The sequence below is a fragment of the Pongo abelii genome, chromosome 12 (genome assembly GCF_028885655.2).
Source record: "Pongo abelii isolate AG06213 chromosome 12, NHGRI_mPonAbe1-v2.0_pri, whole genome shotgun sequence".
In the NCBI taxonomy this organism is placed as follows: domain Eukaryota; kingdom Metazoa; phylum Chordata; class Mammalia; order Primates; family Hominidae; genus Pongo; species Pongo abelii.
This window is the reverse complement of record NC_071997.2, coordinates 57,081,040-57,104,751: the sequence shown is the minus strand read 5'-3', so window position 1 is coordinate 57,104,751 and position 23,712 is coordinate 57,081,040. Positions and strand designations below refer to the sequence as shown.

At 39.8% G+C, this 23,712-nt stretch overlaps 1 protein-coding gene across 1 annotated transcript in view; it reads right to left on the bottom strand.

Moving 5' to 3' along the window:
* Window positions 1–18,294, bottom strand: part of TACR1 (tachykinin receptor 1) — a 95,974-nt gene extending 77,680 nt beyond the window's left edge. Inside the window, exon 1 of the mRNA XM_054546711.2 lies at window positions 17,198–18,294. Within this exon, the coding sequence (XP_054402686.1) occupies window positions 17,198–17,586 (389 nt within the window). The 5' untranslated portion in view covers window positions 17,587–18,294. The remainder of the gene's footprint in view (window positions 1–17,197) is intronic.
* Window positions 18,295–23,712: the final 5,418 nt, after the last annotated feature.

Here is a 23,712-nt window from a genome sequence, read left to right as displayed (position 1 = left end):
AAAAAAAAATGACAAAGAAAACATACTCCAGACCATGGGTTCTTAACTGTCTGATGTTAAAATTAATTTATCTTTCCCCATATAAAGTGAGATATTAGAATTATTTTTAAAAACCATAGTGGATTAAACATTATCCCTATGGTCATGTCACTCTCATTCATTTGCTTTTCTGAGTATGAAATAAACGATGAATTAATAGTGTCAAATTCCAATAATGCTCAGACTATCTAGTTGAACTCCAGCCTGCAGTGAGTTTCTGTTACTGAGGCTCCATTAATAGTTGGTGTGGTAATGAATTACCATAGTGCTTATAAGTTGTGATTTTATGTTTCTTCCCTTTTTGTTTTAATTTTATTCATGGATAAATTTTTAATGTAAGAGATGGAAAGTATAAATAAAAAGTATTTGATCCTCCAAGGAGTCATGCTTCCTCCTGCCCAGGGTTTTCATAAATGCAGTTAACTTGTTTACAATTCTTTCCTCCCAACCTGATCTCACTCCTCTTAATTAGCTGAGACTGTATTTGGTTACAAATAACAGAACATCTGTTTATCAAGCACTCAAAGAACTAGAGGTTTCATTGCTTTTCTTAACAAGAAGCCCAGAGCTAGTCAGTTTAGAGCTGGTCTGTGGATCAGTGATGTACTCAAGGGAATTCCAGGTACTTTCTAACTTTCTGATCCACAATCCTTAGCTTGGGCTAAGGATTAGACAGGGCTTGTTCTCATAGATGAAACCTGGTGTTCTTCTCCAGGCCTCTCGCCTGTGTTTCAGACAGCAAGAAGGGGGAAAGCTAAGAGTGAAAAAGCATTTCTCCTTGTGGCTGTTGCCTTTTTATTCAGGAAGAGACGCTCAACCTAGGGACTTCTCCTGTACTCCCATTGCCCCAAAATTTGTCTCATGGCCTGTGCTCCCTGCAAGGAAGCCTGGGATGTGGACAGCATCACTAGTAGGGGACGGCAAAGGGGAGGCAATGGTAAATGGCTTGTATGTGGTCAATCTATAGCATCTGCCACAATGCCCACCCCTGACACTCTCACCCTGAACTCCCGCTCTTCCTTTAGATTTCAGCCCTGAACCATACTGACAGTGTGAATTTTCATATACAGCCATGCGCCACAAAACAATGTTTCAGTCAATAACAGACTAAGTATATGATGGTGGTTCCATGAGTTTATAATGGAGCTGAAAGATTGTTATTGCCTAGTGATGTCGTAGCACAACACGTTACCTTTTCTATGGGATGGTATGTTTGGATAGACAAAAACTTAACATTGTGTTCCAAATTGCCTACAGTATTTAGTACAATTACATGCTGTACAGGTTTGTAGTCAAGGAGTAACAGGGTATTCCGTATATAGCCTAAGTGTATCGTAGGCTATACCATCTAGATTTGTGTAAGTTCTTACATATTGTTCTTGATGTTTGCACAATGACAAAATCACCCAATGACACATTTCTCAGAACGTATCCCCTTTGTTAAGCGACGTATTTCTGTACTCTCATAGCATTAATGTTCTTTACTAGCTCTTAAGACAGTTTATAATTATACAATGATGTGAATAATCATTGGATTAATGTCTTATTAATACTTATTTCTCCCAATTGACTGTAAGCTCCTGGAGGGCAGAAATCATGTCTGATTCTTGCTATTGTATCCCTGAAGCTCAGGTATATATGATGTAGGAGCTCTATAAATATTTAGATCTACATTTACAAGCGTGAGCGTGTTCAATGTCAGTAGAAGATAACAACAAAGCAAAGTCGTGATAAAAAGAAAATGTGCCAAACCTGACTTGTATTAAAAATAACGTTAGAAGCCAATAACTTATATGCAATAAGAACACATTGGAGGCACAAAGTAAGATTTATTTCTATTTCTTCTTCAATAGTATCTACTTGCTTGTCTTACTTGTATAGTTTATGGGAAGAGAGAGCCTGGAAAAAATGAAACTTAGTGTTTTAAAAGAAAAGTTTAATTTTTAAACATTGCAACATTTATCTATGTTTTTTCTCTAAAAAAGTTAATTATTGAGATCCTTAAATCAACAGCTATATTAATCACAGTCTTGTCAAATGTCTTACAAAATGCACAGCCAAGTGAAAAATCTGCATTGCTATACTTTGCTTATCTGTTATGTTTCCCTGGGATTTGTCAAAATCTGTGCCCATAAGGATGTGTCTCCTGGGAAAACCGTGTACTACGGCAGGAAAAAGATGGAGCACTGAAGTTCTGCTCACTGAGAACCGCTGCAGTAGTCCCTCCCCTGCTCTGTCTGAAGCTGGGTTTTGCCTTGATCACCCCAGAAAGGAGTACACAGCTGGGTTTCTTTCTCTGAGTTTATATCATTTTCTGGCAGAGCCCTTAAGCTGAGGTGGTAAAATCCTCAAACTACTGTGAAGACTCCATTCCCATTAGTTTTCTGTGTCAATAATGTATTGTGTTATTTCTTTTATTCTTTTGCTTCACCTGAAAGGCTCAGCAAAAGTCCTGTGCTACTGCGTGATGAGTAAACAGAGAAAAATAAGGAATTGATATTATTTAGGAAATTGGTTGGAAGAAAAGCTTCTCACTGAAGTTCGCTTATTTCAGCCAACAGAATTTTAGAAAATACTTATTTCACTTATTCATGGCCCTAAACCTAAACTTGAAAAGACAGCATTAAAAAGTTAAAGCTTATGTGAGTTGTATTTTATAGCAAGGATGCAAAAACGTAAATGAAATGTTAGCAAGTAAATCTAGTAGTGTGCTAAAAGGACAAAGCACAAGATCAGGTATTGTTTATTCTAGGAGTTCTAGAACAGTTGAAGATTAGCAAAGTAGGCAATAGGAAAAAATGTATTAATAGATGCCAAAAACACAATTGGCAAATTAAGTATCTAGATTTGATTAAATCTCTTAGTAAACTAGAAATTAAATGATGTAATTTTAAAATGTCTGTCTTAAGCCAATGGGCAACATATTTAACAATTATATTAAGAGAAACATTACCATCACAGGTTAAAAAAAGGTGCTTATGATCATGAATTTTAATTAACTTGTTCTAAAAGATCTAATAAAAAAAGTAAAGGACACAGACACTAGATGTAAGATTAAAGGTGATAATGATTTATAGACTATGCCATTATCTGAGGAAAACCTGAGAAAAAAAAACAGAAAAATCATTAGAACTTCAACTGAATTACAGGGCTTATTAAGATAGCTGCTTTCAAAATAAGTATTAAAAAATCAATAGCCTTCTAGTACACCAATAATAATCCATTAGAAAAAAAACCAAGGGGAAATATTGTATTTTTGTTAGCAACCAAAAATGTTAAATTTATATATATAATTTATATACAACATATGTGGTAATATGATATATATTAGGTTCTACATTATGTATTATGCAATATATAATAAAACTTTTTAAAAAATGTGTGGGATCTATAGAAGAAAAATGTAAAAAACTATAAAGAAAGGATATTAAAAGCTCGACTACATAGACTATGCATCATGTTCATACACTGAAAAAAACTTGATATGCTAATAATTCTTTCCAAAGCTAATTTCTAAATTTAATGCATCTATTGTATTTCCAGTAAAAATTTCAACAGGACTTATCCATAAGGGTGTTTTAGATTATGAATCCAGAATTTATCAGGAAGCATATATGCATGTTGATACGATTAAAGAAATAGTCAACAAAGTAGATAGAGCAGAGAAAGCCTAAATATAAATAAAATTCATGGTAGGACAAAGTAATATTTCTAATCTGTAGGGAAATGATCAATCAATAAATGGTGTTTGAACAATAGGATAAACTTACATGGCATTTAAAAAAGAGGTAACTAATTACATTAAATTATTGGAGTGGAATATTAAACAACAACTAAATTATAAAAGTACAGTAAATGAAATTATTTATGCATATTTGCCTACTTTTGAGTTGAGGAAGATCTTTTTAAGCATAATAACAAAGGGAGAAAGCACAAAAGAAAAGGCAGATAGACATAACAACACAAAATAATATAAAATAATCACCGAAAAAGAAATGAACATTTTAACCTGAAATATAAAAAATTTTTACATCACATGACCATCAAAAGGTTATAGCCTTTAATATAGCCTAACATTTAGTTTCTGCAATTCAATATGGAATTTAAAAATTAAGATTTAAATTTAAAACTCTATTAATTCACAAATACAAAGGAATAACAAATATATTAGAATATACTCACTAGTAAGAAGTGCAAACATAACTAACATTTTAATCTTTTAAATTGGAAAAGATTTTTGTAAAATTGTTAGGAATATGGATAAAGGAACACTCCAATATGTTGGATCTATATATTCTGTTTCACACTGCAAATTACTAAAGTTTTCTGAAGAGTGGCTTAACAGAATGAAGCAAAAGGCTTAAGATGGCTAACACTCTGAACAAACAACTTTTCTTCTAAGAATATATCCTAATAATCATCCATGTGTGCTAGTTTTGCTAAAACATATTGATGACAAATTATATGTTGTAGCAAAATCTCAAAACACCCCCCAGCGTTTAAGCATGAGGGTTTATTTAAATTACGATACTTTGTAACCACTTGGCATGATCTTATAAAGTTTATTACATAAAATATACTTACTTTATTATGTAAAACGAAAATAAAATTGTATATGCTATAGGACTATAATTATGAAGATTCTATGCATAGAAAGAAAGTCTTGGGCCGGGCACAGTGGCTCACGCCTGTAATCCCAGCACTTTGGGAGGCTGAGGCAGGTGGATCACGAGGTCAAGAGATCAACATCATCCTGGCTAACATTGTGAAACTCCGTCTCTACTAAAAATACAAAAATTAGCTGGGTTTGGTGGCTCGCGCCTGTAATCCCAGCTACTCAGGAGGCTGAGGCAGGAGAAATGCTTGAACCTGGGAGGTGGAGGTTGCAGTGAGCTGAGATCATGCCATTTTACTCCAATCTGGGCAACAGAGCAAGACTCTGTCTCAAAAAAAAAAAAAAAAAAAAGAAAGAAAGAAAGAAAGTCTTGGCATGAAATAATTCCTAAGAACTGACAATAGTGGTGCTTGGGCAGTGAGATGAGCATTGATTTTACATTTATCTTTCTTCAAACTATTTTTTTGTAAGTTGCTAATTCTCTTTAATAAGTATGTAATATTTTATGATTTATTTATAATTTAACTATATTAAACTAAATTTAAACTAAAATGTGATCAGAAAAACATTGGAGTTGTGCAGGTAATATTCAATAGTAAGTTATTTTTCTTAAAAAAAAAAAAAGGTGGCTTAAGTTCTTACCTAAATGAACAGCCTCAAGAATCTTTTCGGGATCCTTCTGGGCTCATCTGCTTAATCAGAATGTTAGTAATTTGCATTTTTTTCTATTGCTGTACTCATCAACTGTTTTATATACAGCAGTTTTTGTTTTCATCTGTTTCATCTCCATTTTTCAGTCATGGACATTTATTGAAGCTGTGCTATTTTCAAAATGCTGAGGAAGGATTGGGAGGAAATGAAGCAAGGAATTTTTATCCAGGTGTACAGAGAAAAAAAGAAAGGAAAGATGCAGACAAAGGAAAAAGGATGAAAGCTTCCAGATGACATGTGGGTCCAGACAGACCCTGGCAGAAAGCCCAGCTCTTGGAAAACTGGCCCTCGCCCCAGGATTTGTAAACAGCACAAATTCATTGATGAAGATGCAGGAGAGGTGAAGAATCTGCTTTGGCCATCTCAGTAGCACTGCCCTGCTGCCCTTAACCCCAACCCACTGGACTGGCTGAGAATATATTCCACTCGGAATATATTCCAAGTCCCTTCTTAACATCCTTCCAGGTTGTAAAGATGTTACATATTTATCAAGACAATTAGTGACTTATAAGAAGTCTGAAGAAGACAGAAGCAAATACGCAAACAAATGTAGAGTGCACTAGCACCTCAGGGCAGAGATAATTCTGCCTGTGACAGGAAAAGATCTTTCAACAGCAGTTTGACAGCTCGTGGTGACAGATCCCCACCCCAGTATCCTCCAGCAGACCCCTTGGTGGATACCTGGGACTATTTTTTGAAAGCCAAATTCTGGATACTTCTGTATTACCTAAACTCCGGCACCTCTTACATTCCATATTGGCACAGTTCCGAGGTCTAAGTTAGTTTTAATCCTCTACAATCTTTCCTGTTCAAGGAGTAGGTAACTAGAATGAACACATTCCCATTTTAAGATACAAATGGGACCTTGGAGGTAGAAAGACGTCCATATTGTTCCTACCTTAGTGTGATTTTAATTAGCTGCTCTTCTCTTGGTTCAACTCAACTTAGTAAATTGGATTGGCTGTGAAGGGAATGGAGCAGTAATTTGGGTTCATGCATTTGTGAAGCAGGATTGGGGAGTGCCTCAATGCAGACTCTAGCTGGTTATAGCATTACTGGAGGGAAACCAACAAAAACGAAGGAAATAGTGTCCGCGCCTTCTTTGCATTCTGCCTAAAGTCTTAGGATCACAGTGTCCTAATTGGATCATTGAAAACCTATGATGGCTTTGATTTGGCAGGTAATCTAGCTGAATCTTTAACACATTAACTTCCAGACCCCCTCATCATTCCAGCTGGGAAGAGAAAAGAACTTCAGGAACAAATTTAAAAAATGAAATTTGTTAAATCACGAAAATTCCAATGAAGTTTTCTCTTTTATCTTCCTAGCTCATGTTTGAAGAGCCCAGCTAAGTTGTTGAGCTAACTCGTTGTATTTCAAGCTCAGGGCTGCATTCATTTTGGTTCCCATCACGAATTCTAAAGGCATTTGAAATTTCCCCTTGGCTCCCTGGGACTATTTAGAAGAGTATCTCAGTTGTTTGTAGGGTTTTCTTTTGTTTAAACATTTTCAGAGTCAGACAAATTCTTTTATGAAAACATATTAACTATTCAAGTGGATGTTTCTCCACAGTAAAATAAAATTAATAAATCATACAAAGTGGGTATTTAAGCTTATGCTCCTAATCTCCTCACATGCCACTCAATGTGCACATGAGGTTTTTAAAAATTAGTGTCTCAATTATATTCTATGATAGAGAGAACAGAGGTGTTGCTAGCATGACTGCTCAGCACTCTCCCCTCATGAGCTCAGGCAGCTGTGTGATTTGTGAAGGTGGCTGCTCATCAGTCCATCTGTGGCTAAGGGCACTGGGCTGAGCTGTAAAGGCAGAGTATCATTGCAGATTATTTTTTATTATCTGAAATAATGGCAATAAAGTGGAAGGGAAGGTGAAGAAACCCAGCACTCCTAGGGCTATGAAAAAGCCATAAGGCTCTGGCCTCAAGGGGAAACCCAGTTAATTTAAAGAAGGAATCTCTAATCATCCAATTGGAGGATTCAAGGATACTAGGTGGTTTTCAGGCTCCAGGAAGAAGGTCCCTGCCACTGACGACCTCATGCCAAGAGGAAAGAAAGCTGCTCTGTAGACCTTCTTTATAAGAGTACAGGTTGGAACCATACTGAGAGCCTGGCTTTGTTAAACCCAACACATACTACAATATTTTTGATGATTTATGTGGGTAAATAGGATACATCCAGAAAAAATCTGGCACATATTTTTCATGACCTCAGAATCTCAAAAAGGCAACTTAAGGACCAGGTCTTGTGGTGATTCTTTTTTCTTTTTGGTCATTTTTTTCATGTCAATAAAAAGGTAAAATGTAGAATGTAGTTAACTTTAATCAGGTAGATAAAGGATGCAAACTAGGGGTGGGGTGAGGCTGTGTGTGATTCCATCTATGCAAATCAGTCAAGGATTTACACTGGAACTACAAAACTTGATTCCAGTGGAAAAGCATGAGTGGACTCTGTAGGCACCAGGCAGGCAGAGCTCCACCGTGAGAGGGGCTCAGGTATTGGGATGCAGCTCTGGGCAAGACCCCTGTGAGGCATAGCCAGATTTGGGTCTCCAACTCAACCCCTGATTCCAGAACCTCGGCTGCCTCTTACAGAGAAGATGATTCTGCCACTTTTGTTTGTATGACTTTGTAACTCTAAGACAGCATTTTAAAAAAGTAGGCAATAAAGAAATGGTACTTCTATGTAAGTAGCGCATGTGTAGTAGTGAGTTTTGTGATCAATATACAGTGCTTTGTATGTGATTTGCTTTTAAGATGTTGGAAATGATAATCTGATATATTAGAGAATTTGACTTACAAGATTTGCAATTTTAATTGTAACACCTAGGAGGATTTAATGAATTAATTTTGTAGTCAATGTTTGGATGCTCAGGAGAACCTGAATTTATCAGTTTAATTCTCAGGAGGTTGAAATGCTTTAAGAGAATTTGTATGCTAAATTTAGAAGTTTTGATTTATTAGTCTTACAAGAACTAAGTAAGTCCTGAGAAAGATTTTGTTTCTTCTATTTGTAAGTCTTCCTGTTAGGGATTTGAAGATTTTAACAAAGCCAGATGTATCAAATTTGTGAGTATAGTTTGAAATGCTTAGAGGAATTTAATTAATCAAGTTTAGAAATACTGTTTACATTTTTAAAGATTATTTGATTTGTTAAGCTTATAAAAATTGTGACTAATAAAAATATGTAAGATTGATTTCATTAAGTTTGAAAATGGTATTCAAATATTTAGTTGGAAGTATTCTATCTCATGTTTAAAGATTTATTGAGCTTTAGTCAAAGAACAAAGGCAAATGAATGTTTCATACTTTAATGCACACAAACTAGATTTATAAGAAAACTTCCATGGTTTATAAAATATGTTCAAAGGCTAAAAAGCACTGTAACTTCAACAAATTGAATATCAATTAAAACTCATGCAGCTATAAGAGCTTTTAGCAATGAACACATTCTCATTCAGATATTAAACAATGATGCTCACTCCATATAAGGGTGGTGACTTTGCGACATAAAGGATTGGAAATGAATGCTTAGGGGATGGTGTAAAAGAAAACATTTGGGTTTTCTGGACCATGATATACAATATCCAAATGATGGACTACTGGTAGACTGTGTGTACATTTCCAAAGATGGAAAGAATGTTGAAAAGCATTTAGCAAGAGATTTGCTGACCCAGTCAGGACAGTTTTAAACTACCATCTTTAGGGGGAAGAACATAAATGTTTTACCCTGTAGCTATTGTACTTGATGTAGAAGGAATCCAGGAGGAGGCTGAGACAAGAATGGACACGTATAATGGATATGATTGTGTGTCAGAGTTTACTAGAAAGCATAATATTAATTACTATTAATTGGTATTTTAGTGGTATTTAGTGGATGTCAGGCTTTTCAAATCTTTCCCTCTCTTCTTACCTTCTACAAGGTAAGTTTCATTATATCCATTTTATCAGTTGAGGAAACTGGGGGCCCAGATAGGTTAAATACCTTGCATATGTACACATAGCTAGTAAGTGGTAGAACCAGCACTGGAACCCATCACCTGGGCTCTTTCCTAACCATTCTACTGCCAAAGGCTAGGAGTAAGTTTATTAAAGGGTGCGCTCATACAAAAGACATGAAAGGCACTCAACGGGGAATCTCAAATATTAAACATAGTGATAAAGCTGAACTGGAAAGTAGATTAAGAACTATACAAGAGAAGGGCAGGGGATCAGGCCCAGGGCTGCTTAGACAAATTTCCTTGAGCAGTTCATATGTAGCATTAAAACTCATGCCGATTAGTATGTCTCCAGGTCATCATAAAGCACCTCTTCATCTTTGGTGCTCCTCATCCAGAGAGCTTCATATTTCCCCTTCCACTGAGGTGGAATTGAAGTCTCTCAAGGTGGCAAAAGAGAAGTTTGGGGCAATGTAAGCCAGTTCCCCAGTCAGTCTCACATACATGGGACTTCACATGCACCACTTCATGCTGGAATTTTCCTGTGTCTATCGTATTTTAATATGGTGTGAGCAATCAGATAACTACTGTGGATGCAGAAGTTGGAGGGCTGGGTGGAGGGTAGGTTTCTCCTGGTTTCACCTCAGCAAGGACAAGTAGAGGGGAGAGTGCACCTGCTGCTAGTGGGGGATGTTAGAGAAAAATCCAGGGGGTTTACAGCAGTTAGGCCAGAGAAGTGTCCATAAGATGGAGGAGGTGCTTATCATTTTCATCTCTCTGAGTTTCTGGTATGCCTGGGTAGACAGCAGGTAAGATGGAAATGATAAGCACCTCCTCCAATCGGAAGTCTTTTCCTGGGGCACAATACCTGTTGAGGGTGGCAAGGTGTGGGTCAGGTATCCTGTGGGGCTCAGTCAACTGGAGTGTGGAAGAAGTAAGTGTGAGTTAGAAGCCATGGTTATTATAGAACGGGGGTTCTGAATCAAAAGCATTCTGTTTTGTAACAAACCTTTATGGTAGGCAGAAATTTGGCCAAGTTTTTATTTTGCATCAAGGCATAGCATCGTAAGTGTGCTGTACGGTCTGCTTGAGGCATCGGGTCTGGTTTTCAGATTTTGGCTGATGTGAGCAGAAGAGAAGCATGGTCAGTTTGCTCATGATGCACACATTTTAATGAGTACCTACTCTGTGCCAGGCACTTGGATAGGTGCTGGGAACAGGAAACAAAATAAGGGATCCCTGTTTTCATGGAGTTTGCAATCTAGTAAGCAGGGAGGTGTGGGAGAGATAGACAAGGTACAGACAGTTGCAACACCATGGGATAAACGCTGTGGAAATATAAGGACACCTCAGCTAGACTTGCAGGTCAAGGACAGCATCTTAGTATAAGCACTGAGCTAAGTCAAAGACGACAGCAAGGTCACTAGGGAGGATGCCAGTCCTAGGTGTCTAGGTGATGCTAGACAGAGTGATGGTAGTAAGGTAACTCCGTTCTGGTCATCTCCTTTTAAGAGGGCCGTTAACAAATGGAAATAACCAATAGAGACTAATGACGATGATGTAAAGTTGGAGGAATCAGGGACAGTTAACCAGAGCTGGGGATGCTTCAAGATAAATGGAAGCTTAATACCTTATCCTTATACTTACTGGAAAGCCTGCTACATGGAAGAGGCCTGAGACAAGTAGGAATAGTCTAAAACCAAAGAGGCAAATTTCATTTCAAGAAAAGGAAGAATTTTGTGATGATTTAATAATTTATTGAATTTAGCAAATGGGAAAAATAGAGTAGAATATTTAAGCAGAGTTTGGTACTCTTACAATGGCCCTGCTTGGAAAGTTGTGCAGTTGAACTTTTATTTGGGTGGAAAATTGTCAAAAAGGCCTCTCATATTTTCTCTTGTGTGATAGGACTCTTACATTGCTTTTCTGCCTCCAATGACAGTTTTCCTTAAATGAGGTATCATCCAAAAGCCACCAAGTGCAGGAGCATGTAGGCAGATGTCTAAGGCACATAAAAGCAAATTGCATGGGTCTTCAAGCTGTGAGGGGGTGGAGAGTGGGAGGACAATGCTAAAAGAAATTGTTTCTAATCGCTCTTCTAGGTTGAAACAGAATCCTCATTGGCATCATGAAGATTAAATGAGACAATGGACTGGAGGGAACATAAATAAAAGATATCATTATCAATTTTATTAACACAAAACTTCCTTTCTAGTTTCCAAATGATGGATATTAATAAATTATTATGAGTATTCTCAATCCAGTGCTCTTGAAGCTAATTAAAAAACAAAACTCCACATTCATTTCACTGTGCCTTGCTGCACCTCTTCCTCTTTGTCGTTTTCCTCCTCTTCTTTCTCTTCATTCTCTTTCATTCTGTCTCCTCCTTCTCTTTTCTCTCCCCTCCCTCCTCTCTCCTCTATTGCCCTCCCTCTCCTTCTCCTTCTCCTTTTACCAGGAAGTCTTTCCCATATCCCCAAGGGTAGTTCTTTGCTTTGACTCTGCTCCCTCTGCATGGCATTGATTGCATTGGGTTATATGCTGTTCATGACCTTGTTAATATCCAAAGACTGAGAACACAATGGCAAAGGCAATGTCTTACTGCCTCAGAATATGGCACACAGTAAGTGCTCAATAGTGGTTTGATGGATGGATGGATGAGGAAAGAGGCCATTTCCTTCATTGCCATCTAATTTTATTTCCTCTTACCATTCTGTGCTGATACTGTCTCTTTGATCCCTGGCTTGTCATTCTCTAGCCTCACTTCTCAAGTTTCTTGTCGGGCAGTCTAACTAATCATTATATTTTCACGTCAAATTCAACATAGAGTATTCTCATTTTCTTCCGGGCAACTCCTCAATTCATTCCCTGATTCACCTGTGAATTCACTTCAGTTGAATCAGTCTGTCGTTGACCTGAGGCACTTTGCAACACTTGACTTCCATGCTTCTGTCATACAGCTTCTTCTACCTGAAAGGTCATTTCTTGTTTTTTTTTTATCATCTTCTCTAAAAATCTTATTTAATCTTCAAGGCCCAACTCAATTGCCCTATCTTGAGGTCTTCCTTGATCATTCATCACTGCTGGGCAGGATGTCCCTCTTCTTGTCTCCTATAGAATATATCTGTACAACCCATATGAAACATTTTACTTAATAACTTATATTTTAGTTACCTCTAAATCAGTCTTATTTGCCTTCATATATAGCCCTTTGAGGGAAGAAACAAGGTTGTGAGTTAGGAAACATCACCTTACCTTGATGGCATCAACACTTGATAGACTGAATATCTTTATCTAAGTGTGATGGTGTTTCTGTCTCATGATCCTCATTCTAATTCAGCAACAATAATAGTAACAGTGTTTTGTGCTTGTACTATGTGCTTTTATGTCGAGAATTATTCTTATTTGCCTCCAATTCAAACTATGATTTCTTCCAGTTTTTTAAAAGTAACACCCTTGACTATTCAGGACACTGCAGGCTCCCAGGAGTAGGGAGAGAGTGTGGTGAGTGCAACGGAGCAGCTCCAGAGAGGAGGTGGGCATTGAACCTCTTGAAGAAAGGCCCTGAAATCTAAATGACCCATCTGAGAATTAACAAACTCCATTTTGATCCACATCAATGCTGACATTGGAAAAGACAGGGCCAGTTGTGGCCAATGAGCTTCTAGTGAATGGCCATTCACAGCATCACAGCAGTGCATGGTAATGGGTTTCCAGGGCCATCCAAATTAGTGCAAAGGATCCTGGAATTTAATTCCCCCTCCAGGTGGGGTGAGGAAAGACTGCTCTGAGATAAACAATGAGATTGCAGTTCAACCAACAAGGTAAAGTTCAAGGACAGAGTGCAGGTCTAATAGAGACCTGGAAAGCAGGATATTTAAATTGGTAGCTGAGTATGGCTGGGAAAGAGTGTGTAGACACGAGTTCAGTGGACAAAGTTTTTGTGATTTATTCATGTTTTTGTTCTAGGTTCCTCTTTTACATTATCAGCTCCCTCAGAAACCTCAATTCCTCTTTTGCCTTCAACCATTACTCTCTCTGGGCAACTATATTTTTTGGTCTCAGAGAGACCATCTTTATTTGGAGTCTGAGTGAGCAACTGTTACCTTTCAGTTTGCTGAAATTATGCTTGCCCCTACCAGGTAGAGAAGCAGTGATACCAGGCCAGTGCTTGTCTGGACCTCCCTGTTGCTCCTGTTGCTATGTGCGTGGTTTCAAATCAGGTTATCTGTTGCCCATTCCCCAGCTCCCTGCAGGGCTTGGAGATTGCCTCCCTTCCTCTACTCCTTTCTTAGATTCTGCTCCACAGTACTTGCCAGAGCATCATAATAGAACCAGTAATTGTCACCAACTCCTGAAAATGGGGGTTAGGGGAACGGGGGTGTTGAGGGGGGAGTCATCACCTCTCTGTGTCCCCCATCTTCAAATTTCATGAAACATCGTACATACATTTTAGTTTTATAGTTGTAAAGAATTTTTAAATTCTAAGTCAGAGAAATTATAGAGTTTCAATAGCTAAAATCCCTGGTATTTGTTGGAGTTTAGATAGAGGTAAACCTGATCTTATTTAGCTATATTTGTCTCTAAAACATTTTTAAATTCTAGGTAACCACTGCCTTCAAAAAATAAAATTCTTTCTAATGGAGATATTTCTTCCCTCCCCTCCTCTCCTATCCCCTTCCCACCTCCCACTTTTCTTCCCTCTCCCCTCCCTCTCCTATCTTCCCTTCCTTTCCCCCGCTCCCTTTTTTTCCTTCCCTGACCCCACCCCACCTTTCCTGTAGAAAGACTACAGGAAACATTTAAATTAGTACTGCAATCTGCAGCTGAAGTTTTTTCTCTGCATATATCTTGGTTCTAATAGGAAATTTGACAAAGTTTACCAAGATAGTTTGACTCAGCAATTCCTTTAAAAATCCTTTAAAATGAGAAGATATAGCTTTTTAAAAATTCATTTTATTTGATGTAGTAACTCTACTTATTGGGATCTATCCTAAGAAAATAATCAAGAAGGCAAAACAAAATTATCATATATAAATATTCCTTAGATTATTAATTATAATAGCAAAAATCTAGAAATCACCTAAATACACAATAGTAGAGAAATGACTACGTAAATAATAATAGCATATTCACAGAATAGAATAGTATGAAGCCATTAAGATTATGTTTCTGAAAACTTTTGAATAACACAGGAAGGTGTTATTAATGTCTTTCATTAATACCAATGGAAAAATGTAGGCTACAAAATTATATAGAATCTAACCTCAATTATGTAGTGTAATAGTCATAAAAGAGAAATTCAAATGTTAGCAGCTGTTGCTTCTGGTCGGTTAGGTAAGGGGGATTGGATTTTTGTGCTCTTCATATTTCCCAAGTCTTCTGCAGTGAACAGGTTTAATTTTACAATCAGGAAAACCACATTGCTGTTATTTTTAAAGACTTGATTCAAAGGTTGTCTGTTAAAAATTCAAGGAATATACAAACAGCTGATTTAATATTTCCTCTAAGTCTGCATTTCCATGCTGGAGAAAAGGGAGATAACTTACAGGGAGAGGACTTAAAGCCTCCTTTCTTTCCAATACATTCTTGGGAGAGAAGGGATGACCACACATGCAGGAAATACATTCATTGGAAGGCCTGAGGGGGTGAGTTTATAGTGTGCTCACCAGGCTGAGCAAGAAAAAACAGAAGGAGCACTTGGCAGACATGGAGACAGAGACCTGAAGTCTCATCCCTAATGCTACGTTGAACTCTAATCTTAGGCATGCCATTGATAACCTCCCTGGGCTGTATCCGCATGTTGGAAACCTGGTGACATTCCCTGTTGCTGTCATTTCCTAAAGCTCTGGCACCCGAGACCTTTTGGTCTCACTGAGCAGGTATCACAGAGGGTCAGGGCTCTGCGATGGTTTACCTAGAGAAAAACAACAACGGAGCTGAAATCTGGCTCCCTGCTCAATCCACTGTGTGGACTCTGATTCTTATCCCCACCCCTAATCTTCTAAGTTCCAGAGGAAAGATCAGGGCTGCAGAACATGTTTCTGTGTAAGCCAAAAGAGAGAGCTGTCTGCTGGTGCTCCATCAGCTACTGAATGCTCCAGCTCACACTGACTGACAGGTCTTCCTAGAGCTTGTGCAAAGCCCCAGTGCAGAAAAAGCAAACAAACAAAACCCCCCAAAAAACTTCCCTTCTAATTTAGAGGGCATCAAGAGAGTGTTTGTAAGGCTGAAATGGCATCAGGTTTCACTACCCTGATATTCACTTATATATCATGCTATTGACTTTTTTAAGTTTAAGGAAGCTGTTATGAGATTAAAGGAGCATGTCAATGCAGAAAGATTTACAGGTGTACCTCACTTTCAGCAAACTGAATATCTGAAAACCAGTGTAGTACAAAAGATAAATTTGCAAAATAATTCATTTCACTCCCACTTTGAGTAATTGGTTTACCATCTACATTTAAAATACAAACTGATTTTCCACAATTTGTTTTACATCAAACATAGTAAGCACATAGGAGCTGCATATAGAGAGATGTACATGGAACTAACAAATCAGTATTTGGACACCACTGCAAAGGATGGAAATGAAGATTTCTCCGATTTTAAAAGTGTTCATTGACTACAGGAGCTAAAAAAGACTTCTAATAAATTGCAAGTTATAAACAATCTTTATGCAAAGAGGGTTAGTAGTTTGGAATTTTTTTTGAAGTTTTCTCCTAGCTCCTTCTTTGGGTTTCTCACGTTTAGTTATCTCAGGAAGGACATCAAAATAATCCATTTTAAAATCACAGTGGTAGGTGTTTTAAGCATACTTTCACATCCCAGGTAAACATTTAACACCTGTGCACACATAGACATACACATTGGAGACCTAGGATACTCACAAAGGAGACAATACCAATAGAGCTGTGCTCCAATAATCAATTTTCCATCATGCTACCTGAAGAGCCATTCATTCCAGAATACCAGCCCCAGTGTTTGAAATGCCAACCTTTTCACTTTCAATCAGCTTTGGGAACCCTAACCTGTTGGTTGCAGGAACGGAAGAGCTCTCAAATGCCTTTGCTAAGCATGTTTCTCTGTGGATAGAGACAGGCTAAATACATACATTTTACATTGCAGGAGACATTTAGAACACCTCTTGGGTAAGCTTCCTGGATCCCTATCCGTGGAGTTTCTTAAGGATAGCATAACTGTCTCTCATTCCTGAATGAGAATTCCTAGCATTACAGAGTAAACTGCATTAGAATTCTGAGTACCTTATGATACTGATGAAATGCTCTTTCACATCCAAAACAAACAAACAAACAAACAAAAACCAACGAACCAACCAAACAACAACAACAACTACAACAACAAACTGAAGAGTTGCAGTGGGAGCAGAAAGTCCCAGAATCCTCTAGGTGTACTTAAAACAGGAAGGCAACAAGAGGCTGTCTGACAGAAAAACAGGCCTGGAGGAATTTACAAAGCCCCATCCAGGGTCTAGTCCTTTGACCAAACCCTAGGTATTGTTTGCAGCCTGAAAGGGTAAAGGGGAGAAGGAATATATGGAAAGGAGCAAAGCAGAAGTTGAAAGTGTCAGGAAGATGAGTGGAGAAGAGTTGAAGAAAGGGGAGTTAAATGAAGAAAAGGGGGATGTGTGTTGAAAGGAAGAGAGATAGTGATGGGTAAAAAAGAGGAGAAAAAAGTTGAAATAGATAAGATGAAGTTCCCCATCAACAAATGACTCAGTTGATCAGTAAAAAAACCTTCAGAGCATGGGTGACAAATCTTCCCCTTGACCCATACCCCATCCAGCCCCAAACCTCATAGCAATGCCATGGTCCTCTATGAGTACTTTCTCGCCTTTTCACAAAGGCTAATCTCACCTATCAAAGGCCACAGCCGTCATGGAGTAGATACTGGCAAAGACAGCAGCGATGGGGAAGAAGTTGTGGAACTTGCAGTAGAACAGGCCGTAGTACCATTCGTTGTGGACAGCATAGGTGAAGTTCACCACTGTATTGAATGCAGCCATGGAGGCCTCCGCGAAGGCCAGGTTCACCAGGAAATAGTTGGTCACTGTCCTCATTCTTTTGTGGGCTAAGATGATCCACATCACTACCACGTTGCCCACCACAGAGGTCACCACAATGACCGTGTAGGCAGCTGCCCAAAGGACAATTTGCCAGGCTGGTTGCACGAACTGATTGGGTTCCGAGGTGTTAGTGGAGATGTTTGGGGAGAGGTCTGAGTCCACCGGGAGGACGTTATCCATTTCGAAGCTAGGCGGTAAAGCCCTACTATCTGTACACAACCCCCCTCTGCAGCAGAGTCCTGTGGCTGGCGCCTGGGGCTCAGGGTCCTTCTAAAGCCAGACAGGAGGGTGGAAGGCTCTTTCTGGGCAGCACTCTTTTTGAAAGCTGAACTGGCGCTCAGAATATAAACGCTTCTGGATGCACTGCCTGCCTGCCCGCGGTGGCTCTGAATTCCTCCACTTTCAAGCTTCAGGAGACATTTGAGTTCAGAAGTCTGGAGACAGCATCTCTCGCGTTAAACTGAAAAAGGGTAAGAAATTCCACTGGTCACAGTTCTAGGAAGCAAGAGATCCCCCGCCTTTATGCACCTGCTGCTGCCTGCAACTCTTATTTCCCCTTCCTCCGCAGGGAAAGGCAAAGCCCTGTGCTGCGTGAGGACTTAGGAGCGAAGTGGAGGCCCATTGCAGCGCGACCTGTAAAAGTTCTGAGCCTATGGCCAGGATTCTGGAGCTCCGTATCCAGCTGGAGATTTTTCCTTCGCTTTTGCTGCCACTGCCGCCGCCGCCGCCGCCTGCAGTTTCGCGGGCACCTCTGGGTTCGGGTTGCTTAGCTCGAGAGTTAGCTGCGCACGAGGCTTTTATAACCCCCTGCAGAGACGTCACTGGGAAGGGGCAGTACCTGGGCTGTGTACTCGCCAGTCCCGGTGCGCAGCGCGGCAGCTGCGCCAGCTGTTGACAACTGTCTCATTCCACCGCCGCAGCTACCACGCCTTTTGCTGCTTGCTACTTGCCATGGGAGTCTGCGAGCCGGGAGCCCCACGCACTCCGCGAGGGGGCAGTAGGTGGCTTGGAAGTAACTGACACAGATGCGGTCCGCAACCGGAATCGTGGTTGCACTAGGGGTGCTGGGAGGAAGGAAGGATTTGGGAAATAGCTGGAGTGGAGGACAATCAACTTCCAGGGAATGAAGCCCAGAGCCCTGCGACAGCTCTGCAGAGGCGGCCTGCCTGTGGCAATGGGAAACGGGCATGTGTGGGGGCGATGTGCCAGCGCCGCGCTCCGGGCCGCTCTCCAGCTACCGAGAAGCCAGAGGCGACGACTCCCTGGTCCAGGTGTCCCGAAAACAACTTTCCTGAGGCTGTGTTTAGGAAACACCCTCACAAAATATCTAGCTCCATTACCTGGCTAGCTGATTCACCTGGGAAGTGACAGACTCTAAGCTTTGAGGACACTTTCCTCAGCCACCCTGGTGACTTGGCCCCTCGTTCCAGGAGAAGCTCCATTTGAGCCCTCCACCTGACCCCTCTGGATGAGCCTCTGCTCAATCACTGGGGACAGGGCTGAGCTCCCTGCGAATCTTGGTGAGCGCAGGAGCCACACTCATAGGCAGCTTGTCGCTCAGACGCGCGGCTCTGGGCTCTCCGCCAGCAATCACTGCGGCGCTGCGTTTGCCTCCCGGGGACCTGGCAGCCTCCGCCTCCGCGCCTGCCAAGCCTGCAGGTCAGAGCCAGGCCCGGGGTGGCATCGGTGGTCCCTCTCCCTGTTCCCCTTCCAGGTTTGCATAGGGGCTGGAGGACAGGTCAGCCAGCCTTCTCTCCCCACCTCCATCCTGCCCTGCCCTCTTCTGACTTTGAGGCCTCGTATCCCAGTCCAAGACCATTTCAAACGGTAGAACTGGTGCCAGACACTTGGAGGAGGCAGGGGAAAGACTCGCCAGTCCGTATGAACCCTTTTGGAGAAGCCAAGATGGGATGAGCTCCGCAGCGCGTTCCCGCCAGACTGCTGCAGGCAGAGTTCTGCGGAAAACTGAACCCCGGGAGTCATCAGGGGCCCATCTACCCCGGTGCACCGCCCCCTCCTTTCACTGCGGGGACTCGGAGCTGTGGGACTGGAGCGCGCACCAGCAGACTTGCGCGCAGGTTGGAGTTGGCGCACACCCGCGCCAGCCGGGGAGCGGCGTTTACGCACTGATACCGCGAGCGCTCAAAGCATCTCTCGGGAAGTGCTTTCAGGCTGGGAAATTTACTACACACTTACGCCGGGCAAAAATTGGATCCCACGCCGGGGAGGACAATCTGCTGTTTCACTCTGTATTTTTTCGGATCCTGGGATTTTAGCGTATATAGGAACCGCACATTGCTTTGCCAGGTTCTCCTAGGCACCCGTAAACACTGCATAGAAAACTCTAGAGATGCCTTGAAGAGAACAGCGTCCCTTTATTTAGAGCGGCTGCACAGGAGGTCTTCTTTGTGGAAGGGAATGCCTCCTCCACCTTGGATCTCTCCTTGAGGCTTCCACCATCTCAAAGAGCTGACAGAGAGAGGGAGGAAAAGGGAGAGGGAAGGGGATGCGGAGGGTGGGGGGCGGGGTGAACCTTCTCTATCTTTAATTTTCCTTCCAAGCTGTTTAAAGTTATCTTTTCTTTTTTCTCCCTGTCCATTGGAGCCAGACTGAAGTTTTCAAAAGGAACTTTACTCAGTGGTTAGGGGAGAAAAAGAAAGCTAATCGAATAAAATCTAAATATGTAATAAGAGCTAAATATAAAATAAATATGAAATAGCTAAAAAGTAAACATTAATCCATTTATCCTCCATTAGTACAGCAAGTTGATATTTTGAAGCAGGTACTGTGCTGGGCACTGGGGCTGGGGGTGAACAAGCACTTACAGTATGGAGAAAGAGAAACAAGAAGCAATTAACTATACAAAATGGGCGGTATTATGATGACCAAAGGTACTAAGCCCTGAGTGAGGAGAGAAGAGGGAGGCCACCTATCCTAAACAATGAGGGGTATCGTACAGATGGAAGAAAATCTCATCCATGAAGAAGCCTGAAGAATGAATTAGGATGGGAAGAGGTTGAGGGTGGAAAAAAGGCGAATATTTCAGGCTGAAGTTTTATAAATCAAACCTTGTCACTCTGCTTAAAGTCTCACAATGACTGCCCACCTATCAGCCTGCAGGTCAGAGCCGGGCCCGGGGTGGCATCAGGGGTTCTTCTCCCTGCTCACCTTCCAGGTTTGCATAGGGACTGGAGCGCAGGTCAGCCCGCCTTCTCTCCCTGCCTCCATCCTGCCTAGCCCTCGGCTAACTTTGAGGCTTCTTATGCCAGTCCAAAGCCACCTCAAATGGTGGAACTGGTGCCAGGCACCGGGACACCTACATTCCTTACCCTGGCCTTCAACTCTGGTGTGTTGATGAGTCTGGCTTAGGGTTGCTTTTCTTTCTACTCCGGGATTTTCATGGCTGGTAGCCATATCTTAGGAATCCTTATGACTTGCTAAAGTTAGTTTCTCTTCTTAAAAAAAAAAGCATATTCATGATGGGTTCACAATTGAGGGAAAAAAAAGCCTCAGCTATACAGTAGCAGAAGTAGTTTTTGGTTCATACCCATGATATGAGGAGACACTTTATCTAGCATCACCCATCTGTAAAGTAATGAATTTTCCCCCTACAGCTTTGCACAAATATATAGATAAAATTCTATAAATGCTATTTCCCTCCAAGAGCTGATATTCTTGTTTTCTTATCCTTTTCCCCCCTTGGTTCCTCTTTCCACTGAACATCTTCCTTGACACTCAACACAGGATCACCCATCTTAAAGTAAACCCTGTTAACAATGTAGTATAAATCCTTCCTTATTTGTCCAGACTCTTTAATACTATCTAGATGGAAATACAAACATACATAATATTCACACATGTAAACGCAAATATAGGACTTCCATTGTTGTCTGTATTTTGTTTTTCCCACTTTAAACTTTGCCCAACTGTTTCAGAGTCAACAGGTATAGATTTAACTCATTTTTCAGTGGCTAAATATTATTTCTATGTTATGGATACACCATAATTTATACATTCGATTCCCTATTCATGAAAATTCACTTTTTTTCGACTTTTTGTCACTAAAGGCAATTAACAATAAACATTCTCTACATCCTGGTGTTTTCTTTCTATGGGGGTAGAGTCAAAGTGGAATTGCTGGGAAGTAGATCATATTTATATTCCTATGCATATGCATATATATGTTGTGAGTTTCTATTCATATTTGTTTATTTTTAAAAGTTTTAAATAAAGTTTTGTTTCTTTGAATTATTTACTATATTTTATACAAATAACTAAGAGTCTATACCAACTTCATATATTACTTTTTAAAGCGAAAACATGAATTATTTGCAATTTGCCCATATATTTGCACGTACACAGACACCAGCATGGTTTTTAAAAAACTTTTATTTTGGGTTCAGGAGTAACATGTGCAGGTTTGTTATATAGATAAATTGTGTGTCACAGGGGTTTGGTGGACAGATTATTTTGTCACCCAGGTAATAAACATAGTATCTGATAGGTAGTTTTTTGATCCTCACCCTCCTCCCACCCTCCAGCCACAAGTAGGCCCCAGTGTCTGTTGTCCTTTCTATGTGTCCATACACACTCAGCGTTTAGCTCTCACTTATAAGTGAGAATATGCAGTATTTTGTTTTCTGTTCCTGCTTCAGTTTGCTTAGAATAATGGCCTCCAGATCCATCCATGTTGCTGCGAAGTACATGATCTTGTTCTTTTTTATGGCTGTGTAGTATTCCATTTACATATATATATATATATCACATTTATATATGTGGTATATATACAAATACATACCACATTTTCTTTATGCAGTGTACCATTCATGGGCATTTAGGTTGAGTCCATGTCTTTTCTATTGTGAATAGTTGCTGCAATAAACATATCAGTGCATGTGTCTTTATGGTAGAACAATTTGTATCCCTTTGGGTATATACTCTATAATGAGACTGCTGGGTCAAATGGTAATTCTGTTTTAAGTTCTTTGAGAAATTGCCACACTGCTTTCTACAATGGCTGAACTAATTTACATTCCCACCAGCAGTATACAAGTGTTCCCTTTTCTTTGAAACCTTACCAGCATCTGTTATTTTTTACTTTTTAATAATAGCAATTCTGACTGATATGGGATGGTATCTCATTGAAGTTTTGATATGCATTTCTCTAATAATTAATGATGGTGAGCAATTTTTCATATGCTTGTTGGCCATGGGTATGTCTTCTTTTGAAAAGTGTTCATGTCCTTTGCTTACTTTTTAATGATGCTGTTTATTTTTTGCTTGTAAATTTAAGTTCTTTACAGATTCTGGATATTAGACCTTTGTTAGATGCATAGTTTGCAAGTATTTTTTTCCCATTTTATATGTTGTCCATTTGCTTTGTTGATAATTTCTTCTGCTGTGCAGAAGCTCTTTAGTTTAATTAGGTCCTATTTGTCAATTTTTGTTTGTGTTGCAATTGCTTTTGGCATCTTTATCATGAAATCTTTGCCAGGGCCTATGTGCAGAATGATATATCCTAGGTTATCTTCCAGGGTTTTTACAGTTTTACATTTAAGTCTTTAATACATCTTGAGTTAATTTTTGGATATGGTATAAGGAAGTGGTTCAGTTTCAGTATTCTGCATATGGCTAGCCAGTTATCCCAGCACCATTTATTGAATAGGAAGTTCTTTCTCCATTGCTTGTTTTGGGGTTGGCTTTGTCAAAGATCAAATAATTATAGGTGTATGACATTATTTCTGGGCTCTCTATTCTGTTCTAATGGTCCATGTGTCTGTTTTTGTACCAGTAGTATGCTGTTTTGGTTACTGTAACCTTGTAGTATAGTTTGAAGTTGGATATGTGATGTCTCTAGCTTTGTTCATTTTGTTTAGAATTGCCTTGGCTATTCAGGCTTTTTTTTGATTGCATAGGAATTTTAAAATTGTTTTTCTAATTTTGTGAAGAATGTCATTGGTTGTTTGATAGGAATAACATTGAATCTGTAAATTGCTTTGGGTAGTTTGGCCATTTTAGCAATACTGATTCTTCATATCTAAGAGCATGGAATGCTGTTTCGTTTGTTTGTGTCATCTCTGATTTCTTTGAGCAGTGTTTTGTTGTAGAGATTCTTGTTGTAGAGATCTTTCATTTTCCTGATTAGTTGTATTCCTAGGTATTTTATTCATTTTTTTGGCTATTCTTGATGAGATTGAATTCTTGATTTGGCTCTCAGCTTTAATGTGGTTGGTATGTAGAAATGCTACTGATTTTGTACATTGGTTTTGTATCCCAATACTTTGCTGAATTTATCAGATCTAGGTG